Source organism: Lygodium microphyllum, chromosome 19 (assembly GCF_053477565.2).
Source record: "Lygodium microphyllum isolate KBCC chromosome 19, Lygodium_microphyllum_v1.1.10, whole genome shotgun sequence".
Taxonomy (NCBI): Eukaryota; Viridiplantae; Streptophyta; class Polypodiopsida; order Schizaeales; family Lygodiaceae; genus Lygodium; species Lygodium microphyllum.
In genome coordinates this window covers 86,940,209-86,958,517 of record NC_141153.1, presented here as the reverse complement: position 1 = coordinate 86,958,517, position 18,309 = coordinate 86,940,209, and the positions used below count along the sequence as shown (strand labels likewise).

The 18,309-nt window shown below is 40.6% G+C and overlaps 1 protein-coding gene across 1 annotated transcript in view; it reads left to right on the top strand.

The window, feature by feature from the left end:
- DJ1D (Class I glutamine amidotransferase-like superfamily protein) overlaps window positions 1-18,309 on the top strand; it is a 60,406-nt gene that overhangs the window by 24,449 nt on the left and 17,648 nt on the right. The window contains exon 2 of the mRNA XM_087700405.1: window positions 16,555-16,671. Coding sequence (XP_087556531.1) covers window positions 16,555-16,671 — 117 coding nt within the window. The remainder of the gene's footprint in view (window positions 1-16,554; window positions 16,672-18,309) is intronic.

The window sequence follows — 18,309 nt, the reverse complement described above, 5'->3', positions numbered from 1 at the left end:
GTTTTGCTATTTTGCCAGCATGGAGGTTTCCACTCTTGCGGCGGCAGATTATGCTGCATCTCTCTTGATGCTTTCATGTGGTGTCTACTATCCTTCTCTTCTAGTAGGGATGCTTCATCTTTCTTTACATGGTTCTTGGCACCACATAAAGACTTGATATCCTTAGGTTCCTCTTCCTTATTCGGCATTGACATCTAGGTTGAGAGGGGGTTCATACCCTTCTTGGTATTCTACAGGTTTCGGCACTTGTCTTTGACATCAGCCTTTCCCTCTTGTTGTACCTTTTTCTTTGCATTGCATGTTTTTATCATCCTTGTAAATGACACTTGGACAAGTGAACAAATGTTTCATAAGGAACACTGTCCAAAAGTGGCACCTGTTGCATAAGCATTCTTCAGCATGTAGTATACTATGTATCCCATTATGCAGACTCGAGAGCACATTGGATGGATCCTAAGCTGTTTCCATTGGCGAATTATACCTCTATCCTTCTTCACATGATACTTCATCACCTTTTCCTCATCATTGATGTTCTCGAGTGGATGAGTAAGCTTGTACCATTTTGTGATGTGTTGGGTATACCATCCTTGTACTCGTCTTTTGGGTCATTGTTACTTAATCAACTGCCACCCATAACATTTACTTAAAAGAAAAAAAAGAAGTTCAATGTGGTTTCATTTGCCTTTGTAGGCTTGGTAGGTCATTGGGCAGTCAATGAGCACCCTTTGTCCGATGTCCTATTCTCTTTGGGGTGATTACTTGGGACTTCCTTGGTAAGATAACCATCGCCTCTGCAGTCTTGGTAGGCCATTGGACAGCTGCGGTGCACCCTTTCTCTGATACCCTGGCTGCTTTGGGGTGGGATGTCTTGGGATAAAATTTGTTGACCTCTCCTTTTGGCTCAGTTTTGGGTTTGAGAGAGGATGTTGAGCTAAAACCTGCTTTACAGGTAATTAGTGTCTTTAAATAGCCCCCAAACACGTCTAATTAATGAAAAATGCAAAATTGGTACGCTATTCGAGATAATTTCGGTGGTCCCTCAAAACCCTAAATTTTTTGGGGCACCCTTCAACGCCTATAAGTAGTCAGGCTGGCTACCATTCAACATATCTTTGCAACTTAGTTTTGTATACGAAAGGAAGAGGAGGGCAGAGAGGACGGCCAAGAGGTGGAAGTGTAATTGGGCTGGTCGTAGAGAGGGAATTGTGTAGTAGATGGACGAGATGGCAAAGATGAGGATAGTTGAAGCCAAAATTCTTGCATTCCAAATAATTCTAAGCTTACTGGGTGAAACTTTCAATGTAACTCAATTCTAAGGTGCAACTTTCAATTTAATGGAAGTTTCATGTTGCATCTTGTTCCTTTAGCTTTGGCCATGTACCACATGGATTGCACACTTGTTCACCATATGTCCCAGTGTCAAATTCTTCATTGCCAATGCAATGGTCCCCATGCCAAGAGCTAGGGGTATCAGAATTAAAGTCCATTTTAATTAAAAATCTTCGTGAAGTTTAATTAAATAATCAAGTCTATATCTCATTTTTGTGACCCCCTCTCAAAACATCACAAGTGATCCTGATTGCATGCAGTTAAGATCCAACATGGCATACTAAATGGCCAATACATGTTTTCCAACAACCAAGCATAGTGCCATTATTGCATATACTGTCAATGTACCAACCAAGCACATTGTTGTTACTTCTTGTACTGCCAATGTACAGTTGTCCATGCATGTTTCAATGTAACCAAGCACGTTTCTATTACACCATGTTCTGGCAATGTACTTTTGAAAAAAAAAGAAGATGATAGTTATTGCACTAGTATATAACCAATCACAACTGTACAAATCCACAACTATGAAAGTGGTACTCGCTGCACTAGTAAATAACCAAACATAATTGTAGAAGCACAAGTGTCTAGTAGGTTGATCATAGAAGTATCTATACGGAATTTGAAAGATTTCCAAAGTGCCTCTAGAAACTTGAGCATATTTGTTCTAAGGAAGTAGAAGCACCACTCGTCTCTTAAGTTCATCAAGTTGCTCACCCTCTTGGTGCATCTCATCACTAATATTGTTAGGTACATCACCATAGAAAGGCCCAAGAAGACACACATGAAAAGAATTGTGAATCTTCCAATGATTAGGTAGCTTCAACCTGTAAGCCACCTCATTGATCCTTTGTGATACTTGGAGAGGCCCATAATACCTCATGCGAGTTTAGGGAAAAGACACTCTTTACCCTTCATTTTCTTTAACTGGGACTTTTCAAAGCGTAATAAGACTAAATCACCCTCTCGCGTGGGATGAGACATTAACTTAAAAAAAAAAAGAAAAAGCGCAAATGCCAATCTCTACGGTGATGATCAATTGCTTTCTTTTGTTTTGCTTGAATCTTTTGGAGAGCTATCTTTACTTAAGCATAAGCTTCATCCAAACTCTCAATATACTTGTTGGCCTCAAAGATCTTATCTTTTGTATGCAAAATGGATGGAACTTTCTTGCCCCCTTCCACAATCTCAAACGGTGCCTTCCCAATGGAATTGTGCATTGTATTGTTATAAGTATATTCCACAAGAGGCAAAAATTGTTCCCATTTCGTTTTGTGCTCAAATACACAGCGTTTCAAAAGTAGCATTTGCTTCTTCAAACTTCTGATTTGTCTATGGATGAAGAGAAGATGAGAACTTTAGGGTGGTACCCATATTCTCAAAAAATGCCTCTGTAAAAGAGATTCGTCATGTGAGGATCCCTGTCACTCACAATAGACTGTAGTATGCCATGATATTTAAAGATGCTTTGCATGAACAATCTTGCCATGTGATCTGCAATTATCTTTTCCTCACCGAAATGAAATGAGCGTGTTTGCTAAACGTGCAAATAATGGTCCATATGTTATCATTTCCTGTAGGTGTCCTAGGAAGATCTACGTTAAAATCCATGGTTGTGTTGTTCCACGGTTTGCCAGGAATAGGCAAGGACTACAACAAACCCGGTGCCTTTTGTCGGTCAAACTCGACCACTTGACATATAATACATGTGTGCACAAAGTGATCCACATCATGTCTCAAAGCTGGCCAATAGAAAGCCTCAATTGCTTTCACTGTAGCATCAATGCCATGATGCCCTGCATACGGAGGTGCAAGACTTTCAACTATAACCTTAGCCCTTAATTGCTTTGTAACACATAATCGACCATGCATCATAAGAAAGCTCTCTCTAAGAGTATAGTGCTCATGGTGCTGACCATTTGATAACAGATCATAGTCTCTACCAAAGTCCTCATCCTTTGGATATTGTATCTTCATCTCATCTAACTCATGATGATATGCTATAGACATTGCTGAAACCTGTCGTTTCCTAGACAATGCATCGGCCACAACATTCTTTTTATCCTTCATGTGCACTATCTAAAAGTGAAACATGGATAAAAAGTTGGCCCATCGGATATGCTTCTCAAACAGCTTAGTCTAAGTGAGAAAATATCACAAAGTTTGATGATTTGTCTATACAACAAAATTAACCCCTAGCAGATAGTGTTTCCAAGTGGAAAGAGCATGAATCACAACAAGTAACTCTTTCTCATAAACCTGCAAATTTTTCTCAACACCCTGTAAAATTTTACTCTCATATGCCACAATATAGTCTTCTTGCATTAGAATTACATCCTATCTATAGGCACACGAGTCACCAAAATGTCTAGGGTGGCGCTTGACTCTCAGGTGGTGCCCTAGCTGTCTTGGGTGGCCCTTAGACACTAACGAATACAAATAAAGCCTTTTTGGGGTTAATGAAAGTATAAATAGGAATTAATAGAATACAATGCAGTTAATGACTTTGATATCTCAATACTCCTACTTAGACTCAAAGAAATGCCCTAGGAGGAGCAAAAAAGACATTCTTCACCTTGGAATTGAAGTATTCCACATGAAAGGACACTTATAAGGAAAACTGTAGACAATGTATGCAAATTGTACACAAAACTTAAGACTCCGGAGAGAAGCCACTAGCTCAGTGTCTCCATGCTAGAGGCATAGCCACCAAGTCATGGCGAAAACATCCAAGGCCTTGACCTAGGTAGAACTTATAGCTCTTGGATATCAATAGGTGAGATGGCAGCTTGATGTTCACTATCACATCCAAAATAAGATGAAGAATGCAAAGGATTTTTGCCAAGATGTGCGAAGGAGTACATGATGAGTAGTGACCCCCTTTGAAAAGAGACAAAGAGGATCCCCCTTTGAAGCCCCCTCTAAATCCCTCTTTGACGTAGATAGTGAATTTGAAAACTCATGGATAATGGTATCTAGAGTGTATGATGATGAAGTAAGGATGGCTGGTGGTGCTGGAGAAGCTATTCCCACATGCATCACATTGAACAATGAAAGCTTTTCGGAGATCTAGCAAGATCAACATTTGATCCAAAGTAAGCTTTTCTTCTAGCTTATTGAATGCTACGATTTCTTTATTAGCCCATGTAAATGGGACTCCCTTCTTTTGCAATGCATGAAGGGGTGAAGCAATTTCAGCAATGTGGCATATGAACCTTCCATAGTACAAACACAGCCCAAAAAGCTATATACATCATGCAAGGTTCTCAAACAAGGCTAGTTGTGTATTGCTTCCACTTTTGCAGGATCTATTCTAACACCATCTTTTGAGACAATATGCCCTAAGGAGCGAATCTTAAACATGAAGAATTCACTCTTTTTTGCATTAATAACGAGCTTGTGTTTTCTAAGTTTTTTAAACAAAAAAGTCAAATGTATCTGATGTTTTGCCTCATTCTTTGAAAAGACTATGATCTCATCAAAGGATGTGCCAATGGAAGAGCTATAGGCTCGAAACATTTGATCCATCTTGCAATTAAACGTTGCAAGTGCATTTGTAAGCCCAAATGGCATGACCAAGAATCATATAATCCAAAAGTGGTCCTTAAAGCTGTCCTGTGCATATTGTCCTTATACGTATTTGATGATACCCAATTTAAGGTCTATTCTACTAAAGATTGCACTTTACTCTAACTGATCATGGATATCATCAATTCTCGGTATAGGGAATCTATTTTTAATGGTGTTTTTGTTCAAGGTGTAGTAATCAATACACATTCGCCATGAACCATCCTTTTTCTGCACAAGGAGTACAGGTAGCAAAAGGGTGATGAATTGTTTGGAGGCATAGAATCTGCCACAAGGTCAATAGAATGATTCTCTAGCCTTTCAAGTGGTAATTCTCCAGGTAGGGAGTCAGAAAAAATGATATTGGAATTCTTTTTCTTTTACCCGCTCATTAGCATTGAAACACTAGACTTAGCATCATCTTTACTGACATCTTTTGCAAAAACTAACTACGCGGAAATATGATTTTTCATTATTGAAGAAATTGTTGAAGTTGACACAAGACGAATAGACTCTCCCTTCAACTTTACCTCAAGAACATGTTGCCTTTCTTTACGTGTGAGAGCTATTTTTCTATTATATACATCAATCATTGCATGCACTCTATGACACCATGGAATACCCAATAAGACATTGCAGCCCTCTAATGGCATAATGTGAAAATCCTCACTCTCCACATATGATTGCAAATGAATTCTGAGTTTTCTGATGATAAGGGTGACAGGCTCTGGCTGTCGAGGACAAGCCAAACTAGCTACCCATGGGACCCATCTCATCATCTCTAATGCCTAACTTGGTTGCCAGTTCTGGGGAAATGAAGTTGGCACAAGCTCTTGTATCAAAGACAACTAAAGCATGCTGATCCCTCACTTTTCCCCATTCACGGCATAGCTCTGAAGCATTCGTGTTTGGTTGCTCACCAACAAGACCAAATACCAATCTAGCAAAAGTTTTATGCTTCTTGCCTTTCTAATCCTTATTGTTACGCTTACATTCTGGGCATTCACATGATATATGTCCCTCTTGTTCACAAACATAGCAGTTGTTTGAATCATATGATGCCTTTCTTTCAGCAGTTTTCTTAGCACAAGCAAATGACGTTTTGCCTTGTCTATCTTTCTAAAAGAATGACTTTGACTGATTTTCAGCATTTGACCCTTTTTTGAGGATTTAAGCTTGCTGCCCAAGAGTTCAGTCTTGCTGCCCTTATTTTCAGCATTGTCCTAAGCATCTTTGCTGCCCTTAAATTGGTTGACATGTCCTTTCATCAATGCATAAGCTGTATTTGCATTTTCAATCAATTGTGCCATGTTGGTCACTTTTGTCTTGGTGCAATAGTCATAGATTTCTTTGGGTAGACCATGACAATAGGTCTCTATTAGCTTAGCCATCGTGACCTCATGAAAAGAGCTAATTGACAACAAAGCTGCCCAGAATTTATTTGTGTACTTTTCTAAATTAGCAGAATGAATTGCATCCAATTTGTGCCAAGTTGTTGTCACATCCACTTCAAAAGTGTTTGTGGGCCATTGAGAAGAGAAAACCTGCTTGAATTGCACCCAAGTTGCAGGTGCCTTGTCTTGCATTAAAGGGTTGTCCACCTTCCTTTTAAAATAGTGGCTGCCTTGTCCACTTTTGAAGGCTTGAAAAAATTGCCCCTAGAGGAGGCTGCTGTTGGGATGTAAAGGTCCTTTATTCACCTCCGTGTATTTTACACGTGTATTGTTATGTTGTACATGTGAATGCACCCTTACGGGCCCTAAGTATAAATACATTTTATTCTTTGTGTACCAACACATTGTTGGTACACCTAAATCAGCTCGTCACTCTCACTCTCACTCACCTGCACATTTCCCCTGCTGCAAATCTTCACGCTTCCGCTACTCGCGCTCTCCAACAACTGGTATCAGAGCTTCGGCTAAGGTGCTCGCACTCCTCGGAGTCCGGGTGAGACATCTCCAGTGTTTCGCTCGCGCGAAATCAACAGGTCGTTTTTGACAGGCTCAGTCAGGTGACAGGTCGTTTTTGACCTGGCAGGCAGGGACCGGTCGTTTTTTGACCTGGCAGCAGTAGGATAGGTCATTTTTGACAGGTGACAGCAGATTCAGTTAGGCGATAGGTCGTTTTTGATCAGGCGGCAGCAGGACAGGTCGTTTTTCATCAGGCGGCAGCAGGACAGGTCGCTTTTCATCAGGCGACAGCAGGCGACAGGCTGGCGACAGCTTCCGTGGCATCAGGCGGCAGTTTCTAGGTCACGACAGCAGGCGGCTGGTCAACGGCAGCAGATTCGTCACTTTTTTCAGGCATTTTTCCTTCATTTTTTTAATTTCCTGCAAGCAGCCCCTTACTGACGGGGGTTTGCGCGTGGAAGCACAGTTTTCAGATTTGTGCAAATTTGAGCCTAGAAATTTGGGGCTTTTCCCAGATTTGATGCTGTTTATGCTCGATAGTGACATCTATGTCAGAAATTATTGACATCGTGCGCATTAACCTCAATAAATTTGGGGATTTTGCCAAATTTGTTGGAATTTTGCTCATCCGAGTAAAATTTCTTGGCATTGGACCAATAAAAATTGGGGTTTTTCATGTATTGATGTAATTTTGCTCAGCTGAGTCAGTTTGGCTGACATTTGCGCACATTTGGACCTGGAAATTTGGGATTCTATGCAGAATTTGATAAATTTCTGTGCGGCAGCTGGTTTATGTAAAAACAGCAAAGGCTTATTGCTGGTTGGGTAAGAACAGCAGTGTATTTGCTGGTTCAGCTTGTGCTCTTGCAGAATAGTGCACTTACACTTGTGTTTGTGATAAAAATGGCTGCAACTTCTTCCAGTTTTGACATTAAGAGTTTGATGGAAATCAAACGGTTTGATGGTCAGGGTTTTGATCTTTGGAAAGTTCGTATGCAGGGCATATTGTTCTTAAAGGATTGTGAGGATGCTTTGCAGAAGGATAAACCCGCACAAATGTCTGAGGCAGATTGGGCCAAAGTCAATAAAAAGGCTATGGCTTATATAAAGATGGGTGTCACTGATGACATTTTGATAGACATTAAGGGTTTAGACACTGGTCATGCAATATGGGAGAAGTTGAAGACTACCTATGAGATCACCACACCCGCTAATCAGGCATTTAATACGCAAGTTGGTGAATATGCGGCTGGATGAGTCCAAGTCTGGAGCTGAGCACTTGAGTGCTTTTACTGGTATTTTAAATCAGCTCAAGGATGCTAATTTGGATTTTGATGATAAGTTGAGGGCGATCTTTTTGATCATGACATTGCCCGACTCTTGGGAGACTTTGGTTGTTTCTCTCAGTAATAACCCCAATCTCACATATAATGGTGTGAGGGGTTCAATCTTGAATGAAGAAATTAGATGTAAGTCTAGTGGAGAAGGCAGCAACTCAGCTTATAATGTTAGAGGCAGGGCAGAAAAGAAAAATGCAAATGCTGGACAGAGAAGCAGGAGTAAGAGCAAAGGAAAAGAAAAGAGTGATGTTACATGCTATCAGTGTGGTCAGAAGGGCCACAAGAAGCCTGATTGCAGGTATTACAAGAAGGAACAAGAGAGAAAGAAGAATACAGGAGACAAAAAGAAGAAAGAGGAAAAGACAGATGCATCTGAGGCAGGCAAAGGCAAGGAAAAGGCCAATGTGGCCTCCAGTGTTGTCATAGAGGAGCTCTCGGATGCAGAGACTGATGTATTATGTGCAGTGGATTATGATGCCCTTGTATGTCACATGCAGGATATGCAGATCACCAAGGCTGATGTGATTGATGCACTTTTGTCAGTTGATGATGGTGTCACTCAGACTTTGATTGTAGACTCTGGTGTCTCTTTCCATGTGACTCCATGCTTGGAGTGCTTTGCTACTTTTGATGCAGGCTGTTATGGCAAGGTTTACCTTGGAAATAATCATGCTTGCAGCATTGATGGGATTGGCACCATATACTTGTCTTTGGATAATGGGCAAGAACTTGTGTTAAAAGATGTCAGATATATGCCTGGCATCAAGAAGAGTTTACTATTTGTTGGACAGCTTGACTTGCATGGTTACACCACACTGTTTGGTGGTAGTTTGTGGAAATTAAAAAGGGGTTCCATGCTGATTGCTAAAGGAACCAAGAAGGGCACTTTGTATTGTTTGCACTGTAAAACTTTGAATGGCAAGTTTCTTGCAGTTGCTGAAATTGGCTGTCATTTGGAGTTATGGCATAAGAGATTAGGCCATATGAGCCAGAAAGGACTTGATGTCCTTACCTCTTTGAAGAGGGTTGATGGAAAAGGCTCTAAACTTGATTTTTGTAATGACTGTCAGTTTGGAAAGCAAATGAAAAATTCCTTTTACTCTGGTGTCTCCCGTAAGTCAAATGTCTTGGACTTAGTGCATTCTGATGTATGTAGCATGCCTGTGAAATCGTTGGGTGGTGCTGCATACTTTGCCTCTTTTATTGATGATTGTTCTAGGAAGATTCGGGTTTATTTGTTGAAAAAGAAAAGTGAAGTGTTTACTATTTTTAAAACTTTTCATGCATTTGTGACCACTCAAACAGGTAGAAAGCTGAAATGCTTGAGAACTGATAATGGGGGTGAGTTCACATCTAATGAATTTAAGTCCTTTTGTGACTTGCATGGAATCAAGAGGGAGCTTACAGCCCCTTACAGCCCTTCTTCAAATGGTGTGGCTGAAAGATACAATAGGACCCTATGTGAGAGAGTGCGGTGCATACTGTCCACTGCTAATCTCCCTCTTGAATTTTGGAGAGAGGCACTTAAAACCGCGGTTCACATTTGCAACCGCTCTCCAAACAGGTCCTTAAATAATGGCATCCCTGAGGAGGTTTGGTCTGGCAAACCGGCCTCATATGACCATTTACGAATATTTGGCTGTGATGTTTTTGTGCATGTTAGAAATGAGCTGAGGAATAAACTTGACTCGAAATCCACCAAAGGCATTTTTATGGGCTATGGTGATGAGGGTGAATTTGGCTATAGAGTGTGGCTACCTCAGTCTAAGAAAATTGTTCTGAGAAGTACTTTAGCCTCTGATGAAGACATGAAAAAGGTCAAATTTCAGAATTTGCAGCCACCTATTACTTCATATGATGAGCCTCATGGTGCTGTACCACAGGCTGAAACTGATGATCAGCTGGTTATCTTTGAGCCAGATGATGATGGCCAGCAAATAGAAGCACAAGGAGGTCATGAACAGCAAGATAGACTTGCTGATTATGAAAATGCAGGTGCTGGAAATGAAAATGAAGGTGCTGTACAGCATGAACAGCATGCTGAAAATGGCTTACAGCAGCCAATAAATGCTGAAAATAACATGCCTCCAGATGTAAATCCGATTCCTGAGAATGTAGATCATTGGGTACGCAGGTCTACACGCCTAAGAAGGCAGCCACATAGGTATGACCCCTCTTTGCATTATGTGATGCTTACTGATGAGGGTGAGCCTCTGACATATAAAGAGGCCAAGTCATGCAAATTCAGCAATAAGTGAGAGCTAGCTATGCAGGAAGAGATTAAATCTCTGTATGCTAATGATACTTGGGATCTTGTGTCGTTGCCCAAAGGAAGAAAGCCTCTTCCAAACAAATGGGTTTAAAAAGTAAAGATAGTTGATGGGAAACCCAAGTACAAGGCAAGATTGGTTGCCAAAGGGTATGCACAGAAGGAAGGGATCGACTTCCAGGAGGTCTTCTCACCTGTCGTGAAGATGACCACACTACGTGTGCTTTTTGCTCTCACTACTGTATTGGATTTAGAGCTGTACCAAATGGATGTGAAAACAGCTTTTCTGCATGGTGACATTGATGAGGAGATCTACATGAAACAGCTCGAGGGTTTTGTAGTTCCTGGAAAAGAGCAGTTGGTGTGTAAACTAAAACGCAGCTTATATGGGCTGAAACAAGCACCACGGCAGTGGTACAAAAAGTTTGACACTTTTATGCTCTCTCATGGGTTTACACGCAGCCATGCAGATCATTGTTTGTATATGAAAAAGGATACAGATGGCAGCCCTATCATACTTGTTTTGTATGTGGATAATATGTTGCTAGCTGGGAAGAGAAAGACTAGCTTGGATGCTCTCAAAGATCAGCTGAAATCAGCTTTTTCCATGAAAGATTTGGGGAATGCAGAGCATATATTGGGCATGAGGATTCGTAGGGATAGAACGCAGAAATTGCTGTTCTTATCTCAAGAAAAGTACATTGAAAAGGTACTGGACAGATTTAACATGGCTGAAGCTAAGCCTCTCGGAGTACCCTTACCTCCATACCTTAAGCTTAGTAAAGCCAACAGCCCAAAAGATGACATGGAAGCCAATGCTATGAAGGGAGTCCCTTATGCATCAGCTTGTGGCTCTCTTATGTATGCTATGGTGGCTACTCGTCCAGTCATTGCTCATGCAGTGGGAGTTGTCAGCAGGTTTATGTCAAATCCTGGCAAACCACATTGGGAGGCTGTCGAGTGTATTCTTAGATATCTAAAGGGTACACAAAGAAAATGTATTTGCTATGGGCAGGGTGCACTTAATCTGCAGGGTTATTGTGATGCAGACATGGCAGGTGACTTAGACACGCGCAGGTCCACTAGCGGGTATGTCTTTACAGTTGCTGGAGGGGCCGTCTCTTGGTGCTCCAGGTTGCAGAACATCGTAGCACTGAGTACTACTGAAGCTGAATACATATTAGCTATTGAAGCTTCTAAGGAAGCTATATGGTTGAGCAGACTTGCAGAGGATCTCGGCATGTCTATAAGTACTCCAGTGTTGGGATGTGATAGTCAAAGTGCTGTGTATCTGGCTAAAAATGCCATGTATCATTCACGCACAAAGCATATTGATGTGCGATATCACTTTATCAGACAGATTCTGGAGGATGGTCTAATCACATTGACCAAGATCAAAACACAGGACAACCCTGCAGATGTTCTCACTAAAAGTCTAGGCAAGGCTCAGCATGAGCATTGCATACGACTAGTGGGAGTTGGTTAAAGGTTCACTCCGGACCTTTAAGTGGGAGGTTGTTGGGATGTAAAGGTCCTTTATTCACCTCCGTGTATTTTACACGTGTATTGTTATGTTGTACATGTGAATGCACCCTTACGGGCCCTAAGTATAAATACATTTTATTCTTTGTGTACCAACACATTGTTGGTACACCTAAATCAGCTCGTCACTCTCACTCTCACTCGCTTGCACATTTCCCCTGCTGCAAATCTTCACGCTTCCGCTACCCGCGCTCTCCAACAGCTGCGTCAAAATATTGAATGAAGGTCAAAGCCTTTAACCTATCCTACATACCATTAAAGGTTTCAAATTTGATTGTTGCCCCACCTTTGTAGTCTTAAACTTTACCCAAGGGAGTCAAGTTCTCATACATGGGTGTCTGCAAAGTATTGCCTCCCAAGTGACCAAACATTCCAATTTGCATACCTGGCTGCATACCAATGTTACTATACATGCCAATGTGCATTTGGGGCTGCATTTCCCCATGATAGTTTGCATGAACACCTAACATAGGTGGCTGAAAACCAGCTGCATTTTGCATGCCGACATTGGCAGGTACAGTGGCATCCATAGCTTGAAACATTGATCCACCCCTAGAATAACTTGGATGTGTAGATGTCAGAGGAATGGTTCGCTGTCCATGAGGAATATTCTGCACTTTATTCCCTAATGGATGATCATGCTGCTGAATTGGAGTTCCCTGCACATTCGGCATCATAGGTGCCCGTGTATGCAATACCGTTGGCTGAAAAGTTTGCCTATTAGCCTCACTTGGTTGTTTAGAATGCGAAGCAACTTTTTTCCCTATGACATCAAAAACTGACTCCATAAATTTAACAAATTGAGTTTGCTGAACTAACTCTTGCAAGTTCATAATAGCACTTGCTAACTATGCCATAAACATTGCATTTGCTTCCTAAGCACCTTGGACTTGTGGAATTATGTGTGATTGAGTTGCATGCTTACTGATCACATTTGTTGCTTGTTGTCCTAAAATATTTTCAGCATTTGGAGACTCAAAACCATGTGTTGAGTGCATTTTTAAGACGGGATTCCTGTTCCCACTCCTACTACCGTTATTGTGTGACATCTTTTACCATTTGCACCTATTTGTACAGTGTTTTCAACAGGTATAAACCTTGCTGTAATTGAATTACAGCAAACCAAATTGCATGTGTCTGCTCCGCGAGACGATCACAAGCTCACCTCCTTCAGAAAGTTGGTGATGTTTTGGCAATAGAGCCATGAAACTGGCCTTTGGAAGGCTAAAGGGTAGTAAACCACATTTTAGCAAAAACTTAATTTAGCTTGATAGTAAATTCAGCAAGAAAACTCCACACACAAGTGGAGCTAGTGTGGTCTTGCACCATATATTGACACTTGTTGGTCCCAAAGCGTAGCGCTCCTTTTGGTATTTTTAAAGATTATTGAAATATGCTCGAAATTGGTTTAAAAAATGTTGTATTTTAGCAATTTCTACAACATAACTGATCCATGGGTGCACAATAGCCTTGACACCTTCACTGTTGGACTCCAACTAGCTATAGAGTGTTCAAAACTGCGAATGAATATTTTCACAACAAGCATTTGAATTTGATTTCACGGAGCATTTATAGAGATAACTCTCTTGCATAGTTGCAATGCAGTCATATGCTGTTTCTCTCACAAGCAAGGCGGTTTCTCGTGATGAAACTGTAAGAATGTCTCTTTCTTTTCGTGATAAATTGCCCAAAAAGTGCACTAGGCTTGAGATCTTGAAGAAGAAGAAAAGATCTCAGCCCATATTGCTGTTATAATTTGTATTTTTGATATTTAGCGCAAAAACAGTAGTATACCTTGTTGTATATGGCTGCTGAATGGATTCTCCATGCCAAGAGGGGAAAAATTAGCTATTGTCTACACTCCATCTATGCTATAAGCTCATTCCATGGTTGAAATATGCAAATTTTTGCAGCTAAAAAAGAAGAGTGACTGTCTCCAAACTTGGTTTTTTCCAAATGAAAGAGAAGAAGCCTTAAATAGCCAAGATAAGCCTTCCAAATGAGTAACTAGTTGCTTCTTAAATATATCACGTTTCTGATTAAGGGCTAATTAATAACTTAATCATTAATCATAAGTGAGCTGCTCACTAGACGAAACTTTAGCTCAGGGCTTGCTTAATAGCTTAAGCGCCCTAAGTGAGCTACTTAACTAGAGGAAACTTTCAATGTCAATTTTGAGATGCAAACTTTCAATTTAATGAAAGTTTCATGTTGCAACTTGTTCCTTTAGCCTTGGCCATGTACTACATGGCCCGCGCACTTGTCCATCGCATGCCTCAGTGTCAAATCCTTCATTGCTGTTGCAATGGTTACCATGCCAAGAGCTAGGGGTACCAGAATTAAAGCCCATTTTGATTAAAAATCTTCGTGAAGTTTAATTAAATCACTAAGTTCATTTCTTATTCTGGTAACAATGATTGGCAAGAAATGACGATGGCGTCAAGGGTTGGTGACAATAGTTGGTGAGAACAAGGATATGAGAGTAGTTCAGTCACGGTCTCTCATGTTTCCATTGAAAGGAGGATATGGGAGGAAGAGGGCTTTTGAGTCCTCAACTCCTTTGGATGGTTTTTCCATGTGTTAGTTAGATATGTAACGGAGGTGAGAAGGTATAGGATCTTACGCCTTGTAGTAATTGTAGGTAGCTCTCATAGTGGCTATTGTCCGGAACTACAAGGGAGACAATCACATTGGGAGATATGCTAGACTAAAACATGACTTTTAGACAATAGGATTGACCGTTGTTTTTGTTTCATTGATTAACAATTGTGGAGTGTGAATGGGCCTAAAAACCTAGGATTTATAGGGCATCTCATTTGTACTGGCCACCCCAAAAGATGCCAGAGTGACTATTATTCTAGCCATTTCTTTGACATGGGAACCTTTCTCCCGATGTTTACTCATGACCTCATTTAGGTTTTTGAAGTTGTCTACTCCAATATTTAGATACACCTTCTTTTACGTACTCTTCATTGCCACTAGTGAAAAATTCGTTTTTGCTCATATTTCTCTCATACACAGGAGTGTTAGTGTGTGTAGGACATTTTGTTACAGTTCCTACATGCTTTCTATTCAGATTACCAAGCAAAAATTAATTTAAGTTTATTGAGGAAAAATAGATGATCCAAAGGTATGTAGAAGTCCACCGATTTGGCAATTCTACTACCTGAAAGTAGGTCCATGGGCGTGAAATGTTGTATTAAAACCCCTAAGGAATCGTAGGGTAGGTTGGCACAACTGGTGGCATGTTTCTTCTTGCATTAAAAAAATTTCTAGTGTTTGGGGGGGACATATAGCTTGAGCCACATTAGGTGTTGTGCATGTATGTTTTTAATGTAGGGTACGTCTCTTTGTGTGAATAGTAATAATAATGTTTTCAACTTTGTGAATATACACATATTGAATACATGGATTTACAAGGTTAAAATCTGTTCAGATCTGAAACATGCATTAGCTCCGAAACTAAATGCATGAGGGGTTAAACTAAAAAGGTGCAATACATGTTAAACCTCCAGTAGGTCATTGAACAGCTCCAAAACTCAAATGCACAACTAAGCTTTAGTGTCCCATAAGCAGACCCACACACTTTTGGTTGGTTCCATTCATATAAGTAGAGAGTCTGCTAGATCACTTGTATTCTTGTTCTCCCTTTGTCACTCAATTTGCTCATCACTTCAGCTGCTGCTTTGGCCATCTGCTACCACCACCCTGACCATTTGATGGCTGCCTACTGCTGTGTTTGCTTCCAGCCTGCTGCTACCACCATTACAGTCGTTGTGCAACTGCTCCAGCGCTTGCTTGACAAGCTGTCTCCCTGATTTGTATGGACATCTGAACAGCTGTGTTTCCACCCGAGCACGCTGCCTTGCTCCTCTTGATCGTCTAGAGAGCATTTGCATAGCTGCGTTTTTGTTCAAGCAGGCCACCCTGTTGCATTTACCATCTCTAGCATCAGAGATCTGCTGCATTTTGGTTTCTAGCCTGCTGCCCTGCAGGTCAACAGTCGTCTACATCAGTCTGCTATTTCAATTGGTCCACGTCTTTTCCATTTACATCATCCTCAGCTCCAGTCTGCTGGATCCTCATCTTCAGCCAAACTGCTCTGCCTCTGAACATTCTGTACTACATTCAGTTTTGGCCGTTGTGTAGTGTCTTTGTTCATTGTGTTTTAGTTACGGTCATGCACTATGTTTTTTTGGTGCGAGCCATAGCATACCTTCACATTAGGTAGTCGACCAATTTATTGCATGTCATCTTGCTTCCCAATAACAAAATAACCATGATAAGTGATGGTGGACAATTGTAAGAGTATGTGTTGTGTGTAAAGGTAATATGAAGCATGCTGGTTTACTTTATTGATTTTGTTGATTTCGTCAATCTATCCTTTTTCTGCAAAATGCAAGTAAAAGAAGGCTGCATCTAGCATATTGGGTTTTCCTTGCTTTCAAGTATACTGTAGATGAAAGGCACCCTTGCAAATGTAGTTTATCCAAGATTTCTATTGATTTATTGTTGGGCCATACGTATATACATTAGCCTTCTTAAGTTTGTTGAAAGTTCATACTTCTTTATCATGAATGTGTTCCACACTTTGTAGGTTATGGTACCCTTCCAAGCCTTACAAGCATATGGCTTGAAGGTGGATGCAATATGCCCAGGCAAAAATTGTGGAGAAAGCTGCAAAACTGCGGTTCATGATTTTACTGGCCATCAGGTAATCAACATTTTGTACAATAAATTCTTCCCTTATTGCTATGATAGGTTCTGTTAGATATCAAGAAGCTTTTTGAATTTCATATGTGAATAAACATCATGCTTTGTTGAGTGTGATACCAACATTCTTAGAAACAGATCCCATGCTATACTTTTAGTAACATGTATGCATGTCTTTTTGGGCTCTGACTTGTCAAAGGAAAAGGCCACAAACTATTGTTTTTCTTTGTAATGGGCTAAAAAACAGTTGAATATATATGGGAATGGGATCTTCAAGCTGTTCTAGCTTATGGCAGTCTTAAGAAACTGCTTGAGGAGAGCTTTGAAGGGAGCAATCATCCTCTCTATCAAAGAACTATACCTGCCTGTACCATTGATATGGTTCGGCACTTTTGCCACTTTAGGTATATTTTGCTGCTAGCCCCTCAAGGAGTGATTTTTGAATGATGTTAAGCCAGATATAGTTCTGCAGGAAGGTCTGGCCTTCCAAGCTTGCCATACTAATATGCTGCTGCTGATTTTCCGACTTTAACTTGTCTACTACTCGTGGCTTGCTTTGATTCGGCCTTAAAGACATGCCACACTCCTATGTTGATGTGGTCTTCCATCTCTAGCTTATCTATAGGTTTAGCCATAAAGTTCATCATATATGCACGTAGCGGCTATCACCATGTTCCTACAAAAGGCAAATGCAGAAATCTCCATTTGCTAGGGGTGTTGCCAAGACTTGGGATTTATTATTATTGTTTCAAGGGCTTGGAGTGGATGGCTTGGAGTTGGATTTGTCTAGGCTTGGAGTTGATGGCTGCCACTAGAATGTAGCCTACCTCCCCCTTATGTAAATGGCTTCCAAGAACCTTGAACTAACTGATGTGTATAAAATGCAGCGACGAATGACAAAACTACTTGATCATCTCTTCCAAATGAGCAGATGGAAGATATAGCCTTCACTTCTTTTCCATGAAACTCCTCCATTGTGTTGGAAGACACTTGGTGCAAGACTTTTGAAGTTTAACAACTCCCCCTCCCACCCACCCAACCATCACCATCCATACACCACATAATACCACCACCACCACCACCACCACCACCACCACCACCACCACCATGTGAAGAAGACTGTGGAGTAGTTGCTAGGGTTTGCATCGAGGAAATACAGAGCATATGACCATGACAGAAACACAATGATGATTGTTGTTAGGTAAGATAGTATAATAAATTACGGTACTAAATTGTATCTTAATATTTTATAAGGTATGGTATGTCATTAGTACGAAAAAAATATTATTTTGGGTATTTTGGACTAAAGATGATAGTGAATGTGTGTAAAGTCTAAAGAGAAATGCTATTAGAGTATACAAGATGATTGCTTGAGGGTAATATGCCGAAACCTCCATGGTATATGCCTCATGCACAATATGCACTACAACATACAAGTTATAAGTACATAGATGGGATTGAAATTTGAATACATCATACATAAATGATCATACAAATAAGAGAAGTGTAGGGTTTGGGAGAGAGAGAAAGAGGGGTGTGAGAAGCTTGATTGAGAGAGAGAGAGAGAGAGAGAGAGAGAGAGAGAGAGAGACTTATGGAAAAAAAAGAGAGAGAGAGAGAGAGAGAGGAAGATATATTA